At 32.7% G+C, this 22,647-nt stretch overlaps 1 protein-coding gene across 1 annotated transcript in view; it reads right to left on the bottom strand.

Moving 5' to 3' along the window:
- The window catches only part of LOC114331753 (tetraspanin-33), a 59,921-nt gene that overhangs the window by 3,996 nt on the left and 33,278 nt on the right, over positions 1-22,647 (bottom strand). Inside the window, exons 4-5 of the mRNA XM_028281386.2 lie at positions 21,382-21,561; positions 19,571-19,746 (exon numbers count right to left, since the gene is read on the bottom strand). Coding sequence (XP_028137187.2) covers positions 19,571-19,746; positions 21,382-21,561 — 356 coding nt within the window. The remainder of the gene's footprint in view (positions 1-19,570; positions 19,747-21,381; positions 21,562-22,647) is intronic.

Here is a 22,647-nt window from a genome sequence, read left to right as displayed (position 1 = left end):
CTGTACAATCCGATCTGAGGCAAATAAAATACTCTCCGGTTGTCAGATCTTGCGCCAGGACATCTTCCAAATCTAAATTATAGCTCTCACATCACAATTTACTCCCTCCCTCCATGACTTAATACAGGGTCAGCCGCCTTTATTTATTTAACCCGGGAACAGTCGCGCTCTCTTCTGTCACGTGAGCAGTGCGCGCTAGATTAAATCTAATAATCCGAATTTAAATATAAATTTAAAACAAATTTTTATTTAATAATATTTTTATTTACTTACTTATTTTAAAAATATTTATTTCTAACAATTTTACAGCTGATAATTGGTTCTCACCAAAGCCATAAATTCCACAAAAAAATTAAGAAAATACCTACGCATTACTACAATCTTCCTCGAGGCACTTACGAGTGGAAAGTTATGTTGCAAAATTTTTCATCAAGTTATCACGGAAAAGGATTAAATGTTAGATTTTTTCTAACGGCGCGACTGCTCCCGGGTTAAGAGGGTTCCCAGCAGAACACAGTTTCTGACACCTTGATTCCTCCATCCGAAGTAAATGACCAAACCATCTACGACTTTTTTCTTGATACGCTCAAAAATAATTGTTTGTGGTGCTAACATTATGTTTCTGATTTTTTCGTTGCGATCCAATATATTCTAGAAATTTTAGGATATGATATTATGTAACTAACTGGCTAACATTTTTTCTTTTTTTTTTCTTTCATTGTACAAACTTCGCAGCCATATGTAAGAACTGAATCAACCAAGGTTTGACCAACTATCTTTTTATTGCTTTTGCTAATATTTTTGTCTCACCGAATATATTGAGTGCACTTATGACCTGTGACCTTTCATGCCTCTTAAAGATCGAATTTTATATTTTCGCTATAGCTTCCCCACCACTTATAACACCAAGGTACAGTGGAACCTCGATAACCCGGATTAATCGGGACCGCGGCCGATCCGGGTTATCGAAAATCCGGGTTAGCCGGAGAATATAGTAAAAATTAATAAATAACCTATCCATTATAATTACAAAAACATGAAACACATATGCACAGTACACATCTAAATTACGTATAGTTGTATAGAGTGTAGAGTTTTGTTCATTTCTTGGTAAAAAACTCAGTCATACTGTAGAGATGTACCGACACCATAATATGGTAGGTCTGGATCCCGCGTACGAAAAAAAAGTTGATAAATAGCAAGCTGAAAATTTGTTATTAGCTTAAGGGTGTCTAGTCGGACAAACATTAATATATGGGAACACTGGAACAGGGGAAGTTTTAACTGTGGAACAGGCTAAAAATTTGGAACGGTCAGACCACGAAAACGGCACATGTATTTTGTCCGACAGAACAGACTTAAACTCTCCGAACAGAGATTAAACTCTCATGCAAAAATCAGACTGCTATTTATCACCAAATTGGCGTTTTAATGAGTGGAACATGTAGAATATGTCAAATGACAGGAATTATGACAGGTGATAAATAGCAGTCTGATTTTTGCATGAGAGTTTAATCTCTGTTCGGAGAGTTTATGTCTGTTCTGTCGGACAAAACAAATGTGCCATTTTCGTGTTCTGACCGTTCCAGATTTTTTACCTGTTCCACAATTAAAACTGCCCCTATTCCAGTGTTCTCATATATCAAAGTTTATCCGACTAGACACCCTTAAGCTATTAACAAATTTTTAGCTTGCTATTAATCAACTTTTTTTTCATACGCAGGATCCAGACCTATGGTATCATAATATCATATTATGATGCTGCAATAAATTTATTTTAAAGATTCGCCTTTATCAATCCTACCTAATGTTTCTAGTTTCTTTTCCATTGTCACAACATTTTTACGTTTTGTTAACATTACAGTTTTGTTACCATTACGTAGACAAAAATCAGGCAAACACAATCTGAAGCACGATTACAGAACGGAAGTGATTAAAACAATGTTGTTATTTAAGAACAGACTAAGGCCATTGTTTTAAAAAAGAATTTTTAAATAGTCACGTCTATTTTAAACAATGCTAAGACAGTTTGACATAAATAACGGAAAAGGAATACAGACAGGTGCCTGTTCTTTCCGATAAGCTGAGACGGTCGCTCTGCCTGCCGCCGTGTGCATGAATCATTTTTACTGTTGTACATACTTATAGTCTAAGAGCTAGTGAACCCTCCGACTAACGGTCGTCCTGTAAGGCTAGAAATTTTTCTAGTGATAATTCATAGCACACCAAGGCTAAAAACCATGACCTGGCAGGCCTCAGTGGTGCACGTGTATCTACCAGGTGAATCGAAAAGTGCAAATTTAGGGGGTAAAATTAACTTTCTCCTGTAAGGTTTAAATTTAAGTATGTGTTTGAGTAAGTCATTCAGAAGAAATGTGTACAATGACAGGCGATTCTGAAGAGCATAAGACCTTGCCAGGCGAGGGGAAAGATTAGGGGTTTTTCCTAAAATTATTCTTTTTGCATCGAACAATTTTTTTTTAGATTTTTTGAATCATTCCAAACAGAAAACTTCTTTAGGGATTTTTCTCTTAAGTTAATAGTTTTTGTTATATAAGCGATTGAAAATTTTGAAAATTGCGAAATCGGCCATTTTTAACCCTAAATCGGACATTTATCTAAAAATTTCAATGTTGCGAAGATACGTAGATATTCTTTAAACATTGATTCATGAAATCCCGAAGAGGTTTTTGCAATAAAATATCGAAAACCCCTTTGTTTTTTTAATTGATAATCAAGCAGGTGCGACACTGTAGTATAAGTGAGGACGTTTGAGTTTGCATAAATTCATTATCTCGAGAATGGGCAAATTTCAAGAGAAATCCTCAGACAGGTCGATTTTTATTTTTAAATTAGGACTTTTTGGCATATATATAATACTAGTGACGTCATCCATCTGAACGTGATGACGTAATCGATGATTTTTTTAAATGAGAGTAGGGGTTGTGTGATAGCTCATTTGAAAGGTTATTGAATTTTCTATTCACTAATATAAACATTAACATAATTATTTATACAAGGTGTGCAAAAAAGTTTTTTTTATTAAATTAACTTTGATTAAATTTGACAAATAGAAGAAAAAATTTTTTTGTACACCCTGTATAAATAATTATGTTAATGTTTATATTACTGAATAGAGAATTAAATAACCTTTCAAATGAGCTATCACACAACCCCTACTCTTATTTAAAAAAATCATCGATTACGTCATCACGCCCAGATGGATGACGTCACTAGTATTATATATATGCCAAAAAGTCCTAATTCAAAAATAAAAATCGACCTGTCTGAGGATTTCTCTTGAAATTTGCCCATTCTCGAGATAATGAATTTATGCAAACTCAAACGTCCTCACTTATACTACATTGTCTCACACGCTTGATTAATAAATTAAAAAAACAAAGGGGTTTTCGATATTTTATTGCAAAAATCTCTTCGGGATTTCATCAATCAATGTTTAAAGAATATCTGCGTACCTTGGCAACATTGAAATTTTTAGATAAATGTCCGATTTAGGGTTAAAAATGGCCGATTTCTCAATTTTCAAAATTTTCAATCGCTCATATAACAAAAACTATTAACTTAAGAGAAAAATAATAAAAGACGTTTTCTGTTTGAAATGATTCAAAAAACCTAAAAAAAATTTGTTCGATGCAAAAAGAACAATTTTAGGAAAAACCCATAATCTTTCCCCTCGCCTGGCAAGGTCTTATGCTCTTCAGAATCGCCTGTCATTGTACACATTTCTTCTAAATGACTTACTTAAACACATACTTAAATTTAAACCTTACAGGAGAAAGTTTATTTTACCCCCTAAATTTGCACTTTTCGATTCACCTGGTAGACACAAGTGCACCGCTGATGCCTGCCAGGTCATGGTTTTTAGCCTTGGTGTGCTATGAATTATTACTAGACAAACTTCTAGCCTTACAGGACGACCGTTAGTCGGAGGGTTCACTAGCTCTTAGACTATTATATGTGTTCAAATTACACAAATACACATTATCTCTCAAATATTATTTGACCTACATACATTTTTATTTGATAAAATTGTTAAATTGTTTATTTGTTAAATTTTTGTCTGATGAAAATCGGTCCGGGTTAGCCGGACTTCCGGGTTATCGGGGGCCGACTTATCGGGGTTCCACTGTACTTAAACTTGTCCACTTGTTTTACTTGTGTATTATTATTAGGTAAACAGAATCTCAAACCTGTTTTATTCAAAGTTTGGAAACACCTCTATAAAATTTGAAGTTGTTAACCGATTTTAACCAAATTTTTTTTTAATGTCATGTAATAAAAGGTCTATTGCGGGACAAAATATGAAATATTTAGTTAAATTTTCAGGGCATTCTACGATACTTTTTCTTCGTCGAAAATGGAGAATTTGTATTAGCGATTTTTTTATTAAAATAATTTCTACGCCACTGGATTTAGAGCGGCTTCAAATAGCTATGACAAAAATTTCATTAAAATATATTTATTAATAACGAAGTTAAGACAACTTAAAATTTTAAAACTCACTAAGCTACGAGTCAAAAAAAACACCCTCTATCAACAGATACCCAGCTAGCAAGATAATGTTACCTTAACGTTGAATTTAGGTTTTTTTGTATTGTTACGTAACATTTATCAAAAAATGACGTTACTGATACGAAATTTTAATACGTATATTATACGTATGCATTTATTCGTTTCTGAAACGTGGCTCTTTGGTAGGTATAATACGTATAAATTTATTCCTCCCTAAAACGTGGGTTTTTGGTAGGTAAGGCTACGTAAGGCAATCTCGTTTAAGACTGCAGCGCCATCGCGTATTTATTTCGAACCTTTCAAATATACATTAATACATAACCTTTCATTTGCGTGCTTAAAATGTATTTGATGTGTTTGTTTTAATTGAGTTATGGCAAAAAAACCAAATTATTCTTGTTGTGTGCCTCAATGTGATTCTTGGATAAAGCGTAATAGTAATTTATCGTTTCATTCTTTCCCTAAAAAGAATAAATAATATAGAATTATATTCAATGGCAGTTTAGTTGAAAAACGAAATAAATGGAAATATCTTCTAAAAATGGGATAAGAGCCTAGTCCTTATATTAAAGTTTGCAGTTTACACTTTAAGAATGAAGATTACTTTACGGGTATGTTTATGTATTATATAAAGTAGCTATTTAATAATTTTGTGTATTCCTCTCACATAAAAGTCAAATAGGTATATAATAAATGTTTATTTCAAATATTTAATAAATGTTTCAACATTATGTATGTGGTTTTATTTACACAATAATTTTAAGTCCTTTTATATATTATTTATACCGAAAATTCAACTAGAAAGTGACGTTTTTGTGACGTTGAAAAGGTTACGTAGAAATAACGTTAAACTGTTACGTAACATCGCTGTGTAACTTCTCCCAAAATGTTGACGTTTGTTTGACGTCATATATACGAACACTGTTAGCTGGGTAACCATAAAACTAATTATTTTTCAAATAATTTTAATAACAAACCACTACTAGACAAAAAAAATGTTTAAAATAAATTTAAAATGAAATTTTTGTCCTAGCTACTTGAAGCCACTCTAAATCCAGTGGCGTAGAAATTTTTTTAATAAAAAAATCGCTAATATACAAATTCTCTATTTTCGACGAAGAAAAAGTATCGTAGAATGCCCTGAAAATTTAACTAAATATTTCATATTTTGTCCCGCAATAGACCTTTTATTACATGCCATTAAAAAAAAGAATGTGTGTACTTTGTACGCACGTAAGAAGATATTCTTCTATTATATAATAGGTAATTTAAACGAAGTAAATATACTTAAAAGGTTATCTGTACTTATTTTATTTAAAAATCAAACTAACCTTCTTATCTACCACTTTCAAAAAAGAAGAATATCTTTAAAAATTATATAATAATATACTTATCACACCATGTATACACCGTTCTTAGGAGTCAACGCCCTTCGGTAGGGATCTATGGAGGAGTATCACCAAGCCGGAAGCCCTTATCCCTTCCCGTACCGCTCCTCCATAGGCCGATCAGACGCCAGTTTATTCCAGACCAAGCCGTAGACTCTATTGAGTTTTATACTACGGCGTTGGCCTTTTATAAATTTCCTGACCTAGCTGAGGCTCGAACCAGCGACCGCAAATCGCAAATCCACTAAACTTGTCGATCGACTGAGCCCCAGCTAACTGGACCGTCAAGACCGACTTACTTACAATCATAAAATCTATAAAAAAAAAAAATAAAAAAATAATAACTTGCTTGGGGCTTGAACCCACTTCACGTCTACCGCGCCGTACGAAAGTTGACGGTATTTCAAACTGCACCACATTCGCGTATACGTCATGTGGGAATATACACAAACTAAACGTTTACACCATAAATTTATATGAATTTAATAAAATTATTAGTTTGATTTTTGTCGAAATAAAATACAACAAAATATAGAGTAAGAAAACGATATATGAGATGAAGATTTGTAGAAAGTTTGTTCGTAATCAGATTATGTAAATTAAAGCATTGCCTACTAATAGGTAACTACATTATTTTGTTTACATTTTCCAAATAGATAGGTATTAAAACTATTAGGTATTTCCAACTGAAACATTTAGAATTACGTACCTGCGGCTTTTCAAAACTATTTAAAAAGTCACTATAATTATAAATTTGATTTTATTTCTGTCCACACACCAATAAAAACTAATATTATACAATATTTTTGTTTACCGATAACCTCCATATTGAACAATTATTGAGAGATCATTTCAAAATTTCAACACCCAATCAGAGCCCGTATAACGATTAATACCATACTGTCGGTGTGCGCATGCGCGCGGATCAATCAAATTTTACCCTCAATCGATTCGCCGCTAAAGAAGAATATCTTCAAAAAAATTTGGTTAAAATCGGTTAACTTCAAATTTTATAGAGGTGTTTCCAATCTAAATGGGTCACACTGTATAAGGATTTTTACAGCTGTCGCCGCCTTCCTTCTTTCAGCCGACGCCTTAATTCGTTTCTGTTTTGCCATTCTCCGTCCCTAAGGTCTCGTCTTTCCATGGCCTCGTCCACTTCATCCCTCCATGATCTTCGGGGTCTACCTCCTCTTTTTAATTCCAATATTCTCAAAGTAACTTCTAGACCCCATTTGCTATATTCTCTAGCAGCTAGCATAAAGAATCTAATAATGGCTACCTAAAGATACCTAAAGGTCTAGATACCTAAAGAATCCTGGGCCAGCACGGCCTGGTCGTCTACAAAACTCAAGGTGAAGAGGTGGGCATTGTTGTTGGCTATACGCATTCATTGACAGACCTGTTTGAGGGTTCTTTTCAATTTCAAAAAAATTGAATAACAATGGAAAGAGACTGCATCAATGTTTAAGCCCGTCAGTGGCGTAAATAGCCTCTGGTAGTAAGTTACCCTGTTTTACATAAGATACGCTGTTTGTGTAAACATAAAAAACTAATGTTAAATTCTCCCGAAATATGTTTGAGAAACGTTGTCAATGAAACATTTAAAGTACCTAGGTGTGGTTACAGATTTATTAAATAGAGATGAAGTTTTCTGATAGAGGAATTCTGGATTACTATCTCGGCTCTCTTAATTGATCCAGACTCGTTGAGTCAAATATTCAAAAATGACTGCAATTCTCATGATTACTCAAATATAAGCAATGTTACTTTTTTTTTAAGATCAGCTCGATGGTTCAGCCGAAGGACTTCGATGATAGTAATTTAAGAGGATTTTCAATTTACTTATGTTGAGGTTAAGTCCTCTTTCTTCACTCGCTCGTTGTACCCTCTTCATAAGATGCTGAAAAACATATAGGATCAAACAAATAAGACCAAAACGTTTAAGTTGGAACTTGTAAAATTAATCAGAAGTTAGAATATTAATTACAGGTTAGGATGTTATGCTCGTTAGTAGCTTCTATACAGTGCTAGTCAAAAGTCCGTACCCCCCCTCGTATCTTTTGAACGGTTATACTTATAATAGTGAAATTTGGAGGGAGGAAATAAACGGATGTAGGCGTCTTAACTAGTCATGACAGGTGACGTAATAGTGACAGATGACGTTGCAGCGCCACCATGACAGATAATTTTAAATGAGACCTTATGGCAAGTGATACCTCGTTTGAAAGGTATTAAAAATACCTATTCAGCCATACTAATTTTTTTGGATATAAATTGATTTTGATTTTGGTGAATAAATGAAATAAATATAAAATTGTAGTTTCGCATTTAATTAATAAAAATTCAAATGTCCGCCTATGTTTTTTTTTGTCAAAAAAGTTCACGTTTTTCAGTTCTCTAATAGTTTTTACGTCAACGTCAACCCTTTTGACAAGTAATCATAGGCGGAGGTTTGAATTTTTATTAATTAAATGCGAAACTACAATTTTCTATTATTTTATTTATTCATCAAAATTAGCTTAAACTCAAACAAAATTAGTATGACTGAATAGGTATTTTCAATACCTTTCAAACGAGGTATCACTTGCCATAAGGTCCCATTTAAAATTATCTGTCATGGTGGCGCTGCAACGTCATCTGTCATTATTACGTCACCTGTCATAACTAGTTAAGACGCCTAAATCCGTTTATTTCCTCCCTCCAAATTTCACTATTATAAGTATAACCGTTCAAAAGATACGAGGGGGGGTACGGACTTTTGACTAGCACTGTATATGTACAGTGAGCACGTAAAGGTTGGAATAAATTCATTTTCTCGAGAATGGACGACTTTGCAAAAAAATCCCGAAACAGGTCAATTTTTATTTTTAAATTACGATTTTTTGACATATATATCATACTAGTGACGTCACCCATCTGGGCGTGATGACGTCATCGATGAATCTTTTAAATGAGAATAGGGGTCCTGTGATAGCTCATTTGAAAGGTAATTCAATTATCTATTCAGTAATATAAGCATTGACATAATTATTTATACAGGGTATCCAGAAAAAAAATTTTTGAATTAAATTTATTGACATAAAAAGAAGAAAGTGCTTTTCGCTTAAATTAAATGTTCAAACTGTCAAGAGGCAGGTGAATGGCTGCTTTATTATTGAATTTAAGCAAGAAACAATATTTATTTATCAAATAAACATTTTTCCTGTTTTCTGATAGCAGTAAAATGTATTTTGAATTAAATAAATTACACAAATTCTTTTTTTTTATATCAATAAATTTAATTTAAAAATTTTTTTTTGGACACCCTGTATAAATAATTATATTAATGTTTATACTGCTAAATAGAGAATTGAATTACCTTTCAAATGAGCTATCACTCAACCCCTATTCTCATTTAAAAAAATCATCGATGACGTCATCAAGCCCAGACGGGTGACGTCACTAGTATGATATATATGCCAAAAAGTCGTAATTTAAAAATAAAAATTGACCTGTTTCGGAATTTATTTCCAAAGTTGTCCATTCTCGAGAAAATGAATTTATTCCAACCTTTACGTGCTCACTGTATGTAATTCCCATATAAAATAGACCACTATGGTAATGGTTCATCGTTGTTTTTGCAAAATTTATAACTTCCAGGCACCAAAATCAATTTAAAAAATACGAAAACTAGTTAGTATAAACAAAATTGCTACGATTATCACATGGCTAAAAATCTAACACTGTTGTTCATCATAGTGTTATATTTGCTGTTGTATTATGTTATAATAAGTAGAAAAAGGTTGTAATATAACAAATACTTCGTAAAATTTACGAAATTATTTATAGACCAATAAGGATCTGCGAAAAAACGTCTATTTTTGGATGTGAAGTTGTGAAAAACGTCATTTAGAAGTTGGCTAATTTTTTTTACATATAAAGAGGTGCTCTACCTATTTAATACACTTTACTCAGATTATTTAAGGGGCCTCAGCAATGTTTTAAATTTATAAACAATTTTTTGGCTTATAAACAAATAGCTTTGCTTAGTAATAAAAAAATTAATTTTTAGCAATGCAAATAATTAAAACCGGTATAATTTGACTTAAACTTTCAAATGCTGTCAGCAGAATTGCTATTTTATTTTTTAATCAAACGTTATTCGCGTTCAAAAATTGCAATTTCTCGATTTTTTGAAAGTTCCACCGCGTTTATCTCGAAAACTATGCATCCAACGAAAAAACTTGTAGGAACATTTTTTGCTTAGAATTACCCAAGAAATACAAAAACAATGTTTTATTTTGCGAAAAATCGATGTTATGTAATTCCTCAAGTTCTTTGTTTATAACAATCTTATCGACATCCGGATCAACTGTTACCCAAAAAATTCGTGTTATACGGGTCAAAATACATAAAAAAACTTGGGTAAGTCCATCTAAATAAAGGAGTCCGTAGCACCCCCTCCTGGCCACAGCACTAATTTGTTTATAAGCCAAAAAATTGTTTATAACTTTAAAACATTGCTGAGGCTGCTTAAATAATCCGATTTCAATTCTGTAAAGTGCATTAGATAGGTGGAGTACTTCTTTATATGTAAAAAAATTGACAAATCTTTGTATGTTCTAGTTTTTGTTGTGCAAGATTTTAAAAAATTTTAATTTTTTAAAAAAAGTTTAGATTGCAAAATTATTATGCAAAATCTAGAAAGTCAATTTTAATGAAATTTGGTGTACGGTTTTAGCACATTACAAAAATTTTCTAAGCGAATTAGGAAGGTTCCAAGTGTAACCTAAGTGATGGAAAATCATTGAATAAGGACAGGCTTGTTTTGCCCCCTTATTTTCTATTTATCGCTATTTTGAAGCAAGGGTGATTAATTAAAGACATTTTTAACCAATCGCATCTGATAGAAAATTTAATTACCTTTGTTTTATTCCTATACGACTTTGTTCTAAAATAAATAGTTTTTAAGTTATAAGCAAAAAAAGTAGAAAAAAAAACGAAATTTTTTGAAATTTTTAAATATTTTTTTTTATTAATGTTCCGGGCATATTTGAGAAGGAGCATAATTCAATTATTATTAACGAAGTTATCACCTAACTTTATCCGCAAAAATCTGAATGCCACCTCTCACATCCACCTAAAAACAGATCCTTACTGGGCTATTAATAATGTCATAAATATGCAAAGAACGAGTAGACGACCCTTAATATACAAGGTGCTCAACTTTTGTGACAGAACCATGACAACTCTGACGTTTAAGCCTCAACTGAATTCTGCATCCCTCCTCCGGTTTGCGCGTAGCTCCCGTCTATTCATATTCTGGTCGTACTGTACAATTAGCGGTTTTAAACAGAATTTTTCAATAACCCGCTTAGATCTTTTACAGAAACGTGGATTCCCTACGCGTTGAAAAACCACGAAATCCTCAAATTTTGTAGAATTGCAGAAGTATGTATCTTTATGATTCGAGCAGTTAAGGTAGCGGTGTCGTCGGCGAATAAGAGATACAAAGCTGTGTTGGAAATGGTCTAAAATACTAAAACAAAATCCCAAGCTTCTTGCTAAGGCATACGACAAAACAAAAGCATTTATAGAAATACATATATTTATTTGTCAATTAAAAAAACACATAAAACACGACTAATATATTACGGAAAGAGATTTAGTGATTGTTGTAGACGCCTTCATTTATTCTCCAATGATATTTAATTTTTTTTTGTAGTGAGTACCTGTATTGACAGGCTTTATTGAAATTCCATTCTCTGCCGACAGAACCACAATAAGAAATCGCTTGTTAAGATGTTTTTCGTAAATATAACTAAGTACACAAAATACACTACTATTTATACAGTGAGCACGTAAAGGTTGGAATAAATTCATTTTCTCGAGAACGGACGATTTTGGAAAAAAATAGTGAAACAGGTCAATTTTTATTTTTAAATTACGACTTTTTGACATATATATTATACTAGTGACGTCATCCATCTGGGCGTGATGACGTCATCGTTGATTTTTTTAAATGAAAATAGGGATCCTGTGATAGCTCATTTGAAAGGAAATTTAAATCTCTATTTAGTAATATAAACATTACCATAATTTTTTTAACAGGGCGTCCAAAAAAAATTTTTTTTAATTAAATTTATTGACATAAAAAGAAGAACGTGTGTAATTTATTTAATTCAAAATTCAGTTTACTGTTATCAGAAAACAGGAAAAAATGTTTATTTGGCAGATAAATATTGTTTTTTGCTTAAATTAAATATTAAAGCAGCCACCCACCAGCCTCGTGACAGTTTAAACATTTAATTTAAGCGAAAAGCCATGATTATTTTTCAAATAAACATTTTTTTCTGTTTTCTGAGAGCAGTAAAATGTATTTTGAGTTAAATAAATTGCATACATTCTTCTTTTTGTCAATCAATTTATTCCAAAAAAATTTTTTTTTGGACACCCTGTATAAATAATTATGTTAATGTTTATATTACTGAATAGAGAATTGAATTACCTTTCAAATGAGCTATCACACGATCCCTATTCTTATTTAAAAAAATCATCGATGACGTCATCACGCGCAGATGGGTGACGTCACTAGTATGATATATATGCCAAAAAGTCGTAATTTAAAAATAAAAATTGACCTGTTTTGGAATTTTTTTCCAAAATCGTCCATTCTCGAGAAAATGAATTTATTCCAACCTTTACGTGCTCACTGTATGTTTAAACCCCTTATCAATGCTACCAAATTTATAAAATACTTCACTTTACTCCACAGCCCTCTTTATCCCTAGACGGAGACCCTCAGTGACTTGCACGTTGGGTTTAAGCTTAGGACGGTAATGTTGTCACTTCCCTTTGTTTATATGTATCAGAATTTAGAAACAGAATCACGCGGAAGTCTCAATGAGGTATGGAACTTACACTCAACGTGCCAGTCGCTTGTAAAAAAACCCAACACCGAAATTAAAGACAAAAATCTAGACTCCAAAGTCAATGGCAAAATACGTGAACCTCTTAATTACTACGCCAATTACTGGTCTAATTATTGAGCCCTGTAATGTACTACCAAAATTATTTTTTGCGTTAAGTTAACGTTTTGCGTTAAGTTAAAATAACTGACAAATAACTCATATCCCGATAATTTTTAACGTAAATTCCGTGCTCTCCGTTATGAGATGAGTTATTTCCCAGAAGTTAAAAAGAAAGTAAGTATTGTTTTGTCTAACAAAGAGAACCTTGTGTAGAAATAGTATAAGTTGAAGCGAGAGAGAGAGAGAATGATGGGAACAACGATGGGAAGGCATACCACCATAAAAATAAAAGTAGGTTAGGTAGAACAGTAAAATCCCTGGATGTTTATAAATTTAAAAACATATTTATTCTTGTATCTCTCAATTTGTCTTTTGTATAACTTTTATATTTTTAAAAGTATATTATTACCATTTTTTTTATTTTTAATTATTGTTTTAATTTTATTATTATCTACGTGTTTTTAATTGTTATTTTAGGTTTGTTCTATTTTTAAATTAGTTTTATTTTTTATTTTTAATTACTGTTTTAATTTTGTTATTACCTACGTGTTTTTAACTGCTATTTTTATTAACTTCATTTCTAAAAACAAGGCAAAAGATGAACCTAACCTTACAGATCCTTGCATAACTACAAAGTGATCTTGTAACTTCACGTATAATGTCACGTTATAAAATGACAGTTGATAACGCAAGTAGTTGAGTTAAATAAGATACATCACACCAATTTGACGATGTCATTTCACCGTGAATTATTTTAATTTGATTTTAATTTTTTGATGTCGTTAGTTTAATTGTAAGTAATGTAAGTTAACTTGTGTTCAATGTTTAATTTTGACTTTTAATTTTAATTGTAAAATGGAGTTTTCCGTCAATAAATATTAATTTAATAATTTAACTACAGCATAACTTTACGTTATATTTAATTTTAGTGATACATCACAGGGCTGATTGATTAATCGCTGAGCCGTTTCCTTAACGGACCGAGTATTGATTGGTATGTCCCATGTCCATACTGCACCGACCGTCTTTCCTATTTGATGTGTGTATAAAATATGTACTAAATAGCGCATTGTGTTGCCACGTCAATTAACTGTATTTATTTGTTCGCAGAAAATCGACAGCGGGTCTTGGCTTGATCAACCTTCGCCGGTATTGAGATTTTATTTTATTGTAAAAAGAAGTTGTTTTATTTTTTGTTTAATTATAAAAACATTTTTTTAATGATTAATACAAGACAAATAACTCTGAATTTATTCTTTTTAAGTTGTCTATGTGATAACTGTTTCATTAACTTTCTACTTATACATTAGGTAAAAACACTTTCCACCTTTGGGACTACTTCAATTGCAGGGTCGACAAATGGTTTACTGAAACTTATCTATAATGCGATACCGACTGAGTAACAGTATTTTTTTAATAAAAATTTCGTTTTCTGTTTGTTCATTCTGTTTGTAAGTTTGTGCGTCGACTCTCCTGCAATACTTGGAGTCGATCTGCTGATGGATACTTCTTCGAGATCACCGACCTCAAAGTCGAATTTTCGACTTAAGACTTATGATAATATATCATGTAAATTCAGGTTATATAAAATACAGTGTTAATAATATATTACACATTTTAAATAATACTTAATTAAATTATAAAAAGTGTATCAGTAATTTTTAATACCCATTTAAATACATCATTAAACTCGAAACAAATACCTCTCTTAGTGTAGCATCTATCTATAGCCCACCTAGACATCCCATTTCAAGCGAAGAGTATCATGATTTTATACAAACTCTTGGATCCAAATTCATAGTAGCAGGAGACTGGAACCCCAAACACACCACATGGGGTTCCAGATTAATCACACCTAAAGGTCGAGCATTAATGAATACTATTCAACAAAATAACTTAAGATATTTATCAACGGGAGAACCCACATATTGGCCTACGGACGCTAACAAAATCCCAGATTTGGTAGATTTTGCTGTAACAAAAGGGATATCTGACATCCATAGTGCAATAGAGTCAAACTTCGATTTAACATCAGACCACAGCACAATAACAATAACTTTAAGCACACACATAATATGGAGAAGAATACCACCCAAACTGACAACTAAAGAAACAAACTGGGATATTTTCCAAAATTCTGTAAATAAAAATATTAGACTAGATTTTAGGATAAAAGAAAACCAAGAGGTAGAGGAAGCAGTAGACTATTTAACAACAGTTTTACAAACAGCAGGGTGGTAAGCAACACAGCAACGTCAAAGAAGTGTGCAAGAAAACCATAATATTCCCCTCCATATAAGAGAACTTGTAGCAAAAAAGAGAAGAGCTCGACGCATATGGCAACAAACGAGAAATCCATTAAATAAAACGTACCTTAATAGGATAAGTCATAGACTAAATAGAGCACTACATGAGGAAAAAAACGACTCCTTCCAGTTTTATGTTTCGAACCTCTCACGTGAAGACCACTCTATATGGAAAGCTGCAAAAAAATTTTAACGGCCGACAATAACAAATTCACCTTTAAGAAAAACAGATATGACCTGGGCCCGCACAAATGAAGAAAAAACCACCGTATTCGCAGAGCATCTTGCAACTGTATTCTCAGCACCAGAAAACAATGACGATGAAGATGACGATATAAAAAAGTACCTCGAAACTCCATGTCAACTATCTCTTCCTCTGACAACATTTACTCCGACAGAGGTTCGACAACAAATAAAAATGCTAAATCCTCAGAAAGCTCCTGGCTATGATTTGATAACAGGAGAATTACTTCAGAAGCTACCGAGAAAAGCAGTGGTGTTATTAACAGTAATATACAACAGCATACTACGTCTTCGCTATTTTCCAATACAATGGAAATTAGCTCAAGTTACTATGATTCCGAAACCTGGTAAACCCGCAACACAAGCAAATTCATATCGCCCGATAAGCCTATTCCCAATAATGTCGAAAGTATTAGAACATAAAATCGAGCAAGTTGTCCCCATAAACGAAATTATACCACAACACCAATTCGGATTTAGACGTGAACACTCAACCATACAACAATGCCACAGAATAGTAAATATAATTAAAACAACTCTTGAAGAAAAAAAGTTTTGCGCTGGAGTGTTTCTCGATATACAACAGGCATTTGATAGGGTATGGCATCAAGGTCTCCTCTATAAACTAAAATTACACATGACAGACCAACTATACTTTATTCTAAAATCGTATCTGACTGACCGATATTTCCAAGTCAAAATTGAAGACAACTTCTCAAATTACCACATCATCCAATCTGGTGTACCACAGGGTAGCGTTCTCGGCCCATTTCTCTATCTGATATTTACAGCCGACGTTCCAACCAGAAATGATACCTTATTAGCTACTTTTGCCGATGATACGGGAATCTTAGCAATGGATGTCGACCCTAATGTAGCATCACAAAAAGTTCAAAATCATTTAGACCAATTACAAAACTTGCTCAAGCGATGGAAAATAAATGTTAATGCCAGCAAATCAGTACAAATTACTTTTACAACCAGAAAATCTACATGTCCTCAAGTTTCTATAAATAATACTCCGATTCCCATCAAGCCAGTTGTCAAAGAATAATACTTAGACAACCGTCACTGGATGGTACCTAATTTACGTTAATTTACTTTCAGACTATTTACTTATTACTTTGTGTTTAGAATAGATTGTAAAAATGCAGTATATCAAAAAAAAAATTAGATACGTACTCTAAGTAGTGATACTATTACAGAAATATACAGTAATATAGAAATGATGTTTGCTAACCGGAAACAAAGTATTCGTTAGGATAATGATCGCATTTTCAGTTACTTTATTATCTTTAAATATGTGCAAATATCATATGCCTAATAAATAATACTGACAGAAGCAGTCACTGATAAATGATGATTTTCCCTCAAAAATTTTAAAACGTTCATGTCCTTTATCAATAAAAGAAGAATATTAACCTAAACATAAAGAAAATCAATAAATTAAAAAAAAATAGATATGTTTGTTAATAATATTAATTCGAGATAAATGATTCGAGACTCTTTACAAGAAATGTATGTTAGCATCGACACACCTGTATGTGCGGTACATTTTTTAAGTAATTTGTGATGATTTATGAGTAAAAGTAATTTTTTGCTAATGGTTGAATTGTCACAATTTAAGTGAATGTCAACAATTTAACAATTAACGTATCATTATGTAATAACGATTTTCATGTGGTATTCGCTCCGTGCGTGACGATGGTGGGGATACACAAAACTATGCCAGCGTCCGAAGCGGCGAAATATGACAATTTTGACAAATTTTTGTAATGTCAGTGTCATCATGTTCGTTCGCGGACCCTGTCGGTGACTTTATTTCACGTAATTCCATGTTATATTTATTTAATGTGTTAGCGTTTATTGATAAATATACCAGTATATTAATAATTATTTAATAATATTAATTAATAGTAAATTACTTCGTATATTTATCTATCAACGATATTATTCATATTATTTTATAGTGAGCATGCTCATGTTATCGTGGACTAGTCCCTGCCTGTCTCCGCGAACACACTTATTGTTTGTATAACAAATTTGATCAAAAATGGTAAATAAATATTACATTAACGTCAAATATGTCATATGTGTATCATATGTTTAACGTCAAATTGTTGTCGCCAAAAATGTCAGGCGACTACGCTGGGTGTCGCGTCAGTCATGCACGGAGCGAATAAAATCTGTGGGAACATTTATAGTCCAGGGCGGATCTGTTTTGAGATGGACGTTGAAAGGTGACTCAAATTTTTTTGCAGAAATTGCTTGAAAATAGCTCAAATAATAATATTTGAGTTATCCTCCTACTCAAAATGGTCCGGAACATTGTTTAAATAGTCAAAATGTCAAAATATGAAGGAAAAATTCGATTTTTTTATTGGTTTTTTGATTATAACTTTAAAACTGTTCATTTCTGAGAAAAGTTGTACTGACATAAAAGTTGCGTAATTAAATTTCCTATAACATAAAATTGGTCAACAATTTAAAAAATAGTCACCCTTGTTGCAAAATAGCAATAATTGCGAAAAAAACCATACAAAAACAAGTATTCGCATTTTACGTTTTTCAATCATTTGTGCTACACTTAGGACCTTCATATTTTACCCACATAAACTTCATGATATAGTAAAACAACATTAAGATCGGTTTAATAGATTTTGCAAAATAAATTTTGCAATCCAGCTTTCGCAAAAAAAATTCATTTTTTTAAAATGTTCCAGGACTAAAAATAAAGCACATAGCAGGTTGAATTTTTTTTTTGCTTATAGAAGTGTACTGTAGCTTTCATTTGCAAGATGCAAAATTAAAATCGATTAATTATCACGGCGTCAGGAACTGTTTTAAATAAACATTAATTTTTGGTGCTACGCGCAGGACAGCGATATTCGATTCACACAAGTTGATTTCCACCAAAATTTCTTCCAATCTTTATGTAATATATTATTTTCTTACTCTATATTTTGTTGTATTTTAATTCCACAAAAATCAAACTAATTTTATTATTGTTTGTGAAATATTGTTTAAACAATTGAATATGTTTAAAAATAATAAACTTTTATTCTCTAAGTTAAAATATAAGAACAAAGAAAGTTTTTGCTAAAAAAAAGTGTTATTTCAAAGGATAGAGTATTTGTTTTTATTTTGCAATAAACAAATTTATTTATTTATATCGAAATGTAATAAAAATTAAAATGTATCAATCATTATCAAAGGTCATTGGAATGCCCAATCAGAGCAAACTATCCGATGTCCTGCGCGTAGCACCAATAACTAATGTTTATTTAAAAAAATTCCTGACGCCGTGGTAGTCAATCGATTTTAATTTTGCAAATTGAAAATGAAAGGTACGGTACACTTCTATACGCAAAAAAAAGTTCAACTTGCTATCTGCTTTATTTTCAATTCTGTAACATTTTGAAAAAATGAATTTTTTTTGCGAAAGCTGGATTTCAAAATTTATTTTGCAAAATCTATTGAACCGATCTTAATGAAATTTACAGTATTGTTTAACTCTATTATACAGTTTTTCTGGTTTAAATATGAAGGTCCTAAGTGTAGCATACATGGTTGAAAAACGTAAAATGCAAATACTTGTTTTTATATGGTTTTTTCGCAATTTTCGCGTTACGCAACTTTCATGTTAGTACAACTTTTCTTGAAAATGAATACTTTTAAAGTTATAATCAAGAAACGAAGAAAAAAATCGGATTTTTCCTTCATTTTTTGACATTTTAATTATTTAAACAATGTTCCGGACTTCTTTGAGAGGGAGGATAATTCAAATATTATTATTTGAGTTATTTTCAAGCAATTTCTGCAAAAAAAATTGAGTCACCTCTCAACGTCCAAATGTACTAATATTTTTACAGATGCGCCCTGGTCTATTATGGAATTTAGGAATATCTATTTCTGGTAACACAAGGTACTCACTTTACGAAGTCTATACATTTTTTTGAAAAAATAAACACAGCGCTTCGAACAACCACCAAAGCATTATTACAGACTTACACATTACATAAACACATTGTCTTAAAAAGTTTGGACCTCATATTTACAAACAATCCCTATATTTCAACTAGCCCACCTGGATTTCTGCAGGTCGATTTGGCCTTCTAGAGTTTTGGCCAGATAGATAACGAACAATTGTGATAAGGCTACGCCTAGGGCGATTCCAGCGATCGTGTACAAGTTCCTTTCGGCCCAAGATCTGACGATCTCTATACAGCCGGAAGTCCAGACCTTCTTTCCAGCTTCAGCAACCTGAAAATTAAGAAGAGTATGAGAGGTATATATGTTATGGCGAGCACGCCACTGTGTCTTCGTTTTTATTCCAATATCTAGACTACAGCTGAGATGAGAAACACCCACGCTGATAATTTCGAGATGTCAATGATATGTGCCAGGACTGTGAAAGGTTTTAAGAAATTTTGTATTGATTAATTTAGAATTCAGTATAGTTTTGTACCCTAAGCTATTAGCATCTCAATAAACTTGTGCATTTCCTTCAGTAGTTTCGTTACTTAATTCTCCAACAAACACATAACATTTTATACAGAATAAAAGTAGCGCAGTCAGTAGAATTTCCAATTATAAAAAGTAAAGCCTTTTTTTAATCGATTTTGATCGTTAATTGGGAAATTCGAGAGTTAGTGACTTAGTATTTGAGTTCCGAGTGTAAGGCCACGAGGAAGGAAAACTGAAGGAACCCGTAAGCAACTTTGAAAAATTCCAAGTGTAAGGCAACTTGTTCTGTAAAGCCACAAAGTAATTCGGAAGTTCTGGGAAGGCGCAACTATCAAATCGTGAAACTAGCGTGAAATCTTCTCAACCAGCTTCAGTGAAAAGCCACTCGACCCTGGAAACGGTGAAGCATTTCCACAAAAGAAGCAACAACATCCCGGCTACCATACCGACTACATACAGTTTAGAATTTCGACCAGTTCCAGTGTAAGGCCACTTGATTTGGAAGGTTCACACCCGTTCTCTACCCGTTCCAGTGTAAAGCCACTTGATCTGGGAAAGTGCAACGTTCTCCACCCGTTCGGGTGTAAGGCCACTTGATCTGGGAAGGTGTAACGTTCTCACACAAGACAGAGGAAGTACTTGAGGTTAGTCGAATTATATTCATTTTGTATTTGTGTTCATTTTTTTTATTTATTATTTTTCGCTATTTTAAAACTTTTAAGCTATCATATCTAATATTTGCACTTCTTTATTTGTTTAATTTATTTTTGGAATACAATGGCAATTAGTAATTAATTAATAATTAATTTTATTCTTTGATCTAACTTTTTTTTTGGGAATGAGGAAAATAAAAGAATTTCACATCACTAGTTTTCCATGTATTTTTACAGTGAAGAACACAACAAATAACGTGATATGGCATTTTTTTAAAATGTCCCTTTTAAACATACAATAAAGCGTCCTTACAAAGGTGGCAACCGCCACCATGGCAGAGGCTGATTTTGCTTTGACACTTTGTTAACGCTCGGAGCGAATACACATGTGTGCTACGAAAATAATAGATCAGCAAGCAGAGACTTCACTGTGTGCAGGCCCAGATCACGATTTAAGGACCATGTGGAAGAAAATTTAAGAGTGTTAAGTGTATGAAATTGGAAAACCAAAGCAAAGAATAAGAAAGAATTGAAGCTGGCCCAGGAGCAGACCAAGATCCACTATGGGTTGCAGATCCAATGATGATTATGGTTACAAGATTGGTCTCAAAAATCCTAGCTACCATGAATTAACGTACCTTACGTTGTGAAGACAGATAATTTTTCAAATATATTCCAAGCCAAGGGTATTGAAAAATTTTGTTCTTTGTTATGTAGTCAAGTCTAAGATAGTTGATGGGAAATGCGCAAGAGGATGTTAGAGGTATTCAAAACTTACCGACAAGGTTTGTACTCCATATCCACACATTATATTAACCAGTCTTGAGCTAAGATCAGTCGCATTTATGCAGCAAGAAAATGGCACACCGCAGTGTTCAACACTGGGCGAGCTGCAGTTAAAGTACTCATTCTTTGACCAGTCCATATATCCTTCTGAGCTGAGTCCGCAACATCGGAACTGAAAATAAAAAAAAGTTTATTACGTGCACAATTTAGAATGATTGTAGCATACACAAAATGTATCTACCACGAAACGAGATTGATTCTTAACCCATTCGCTGACTATCGAAGAAGATGAAACTCGGCTAGAAGCCATAGATATGACACCAAAGTGTTTCAAATTCGTTCGGTTCTGCGCATGACGTCAATACGGGACTAGTTAGCGGCGCCAATTTGAAATAACCTATGGATAACATGAAGAGTGGAAGCATTCTGGTAACAAAATTACGGATTAATTATGTTACAATTTCTTTTTACGAAACTTAGTGATAAAGTAATGGATATAAACTTTTGTGAATTATGGATTTATTGAAGATAAAATAGGCAAATGCGCACTTGAAATAGTGATGTTTTCATTAAAATTATTATCACACTAACATACTTATGACATTCACTGAATACAATGAGAAAAACCTTATTAATACCTACTAAATTTCAATACTTTCCGTTATTAAAAAGGTTTTTCGCATCCACATGAGTCCCGTCTTTGAGAGGATGTGGAGTCTTATTTTCGTTAGAGGTTTGGTCATCACATCTGTAACTTGTTCTGCAGTGGACATTTGTGTGAAGGCTTTTTAGTTTGATCACAATTTCTTAGGTTATATCTTCCTGTTTCCATATCTACCGATTCTTTTATTGTCATCTTCACCATTCTGTGCGATTATTTCAGTATCCATCTCATTTTGTTCTAATTGAGAAATAGCTATATACTGATGGTCATTTTTAGAATTATTTTCTATAAGGAGGTATTGTAGAGGTAATTGAACTCGTTTTTGACAACCAGTTTTTCCAAATGTTTAACCTGTTATATAAATAGCAGAAACAAACAATAACACATGACAAAAATGTCGGGATCGTCCTTTCGTCACCTATTGACGTCACTTGATATTTGACAAGAGCTGCGTGGTGTCATATCTTCGGTTTCATTATATCATGGCTAGAAGTCATTCTGTTGAACGCCACCTGACTGAAGTAAGAAGTAACCATATCACGAGCTGGCGCGTGATCGGCAGCGAATGGGTTAAGGGGGTAGACGCAAAATCTT

Source organism: Diabrotica virgifera, chromosome 5 (assembly GCF_917563875.1).
Source record: "Diabrotica virgifera virgifera chromosome 5, PGI_DIABVI_V3a".
NCBI lineage: Eukaryota > Metazoa > Arthropoda > Insecta > Coleoptera > Chrysomelidae > Diabrotica > Diabrotica virgifera.
This window is presented reverse-complemented; position numbering and strand designations above follow the sequence as displayed.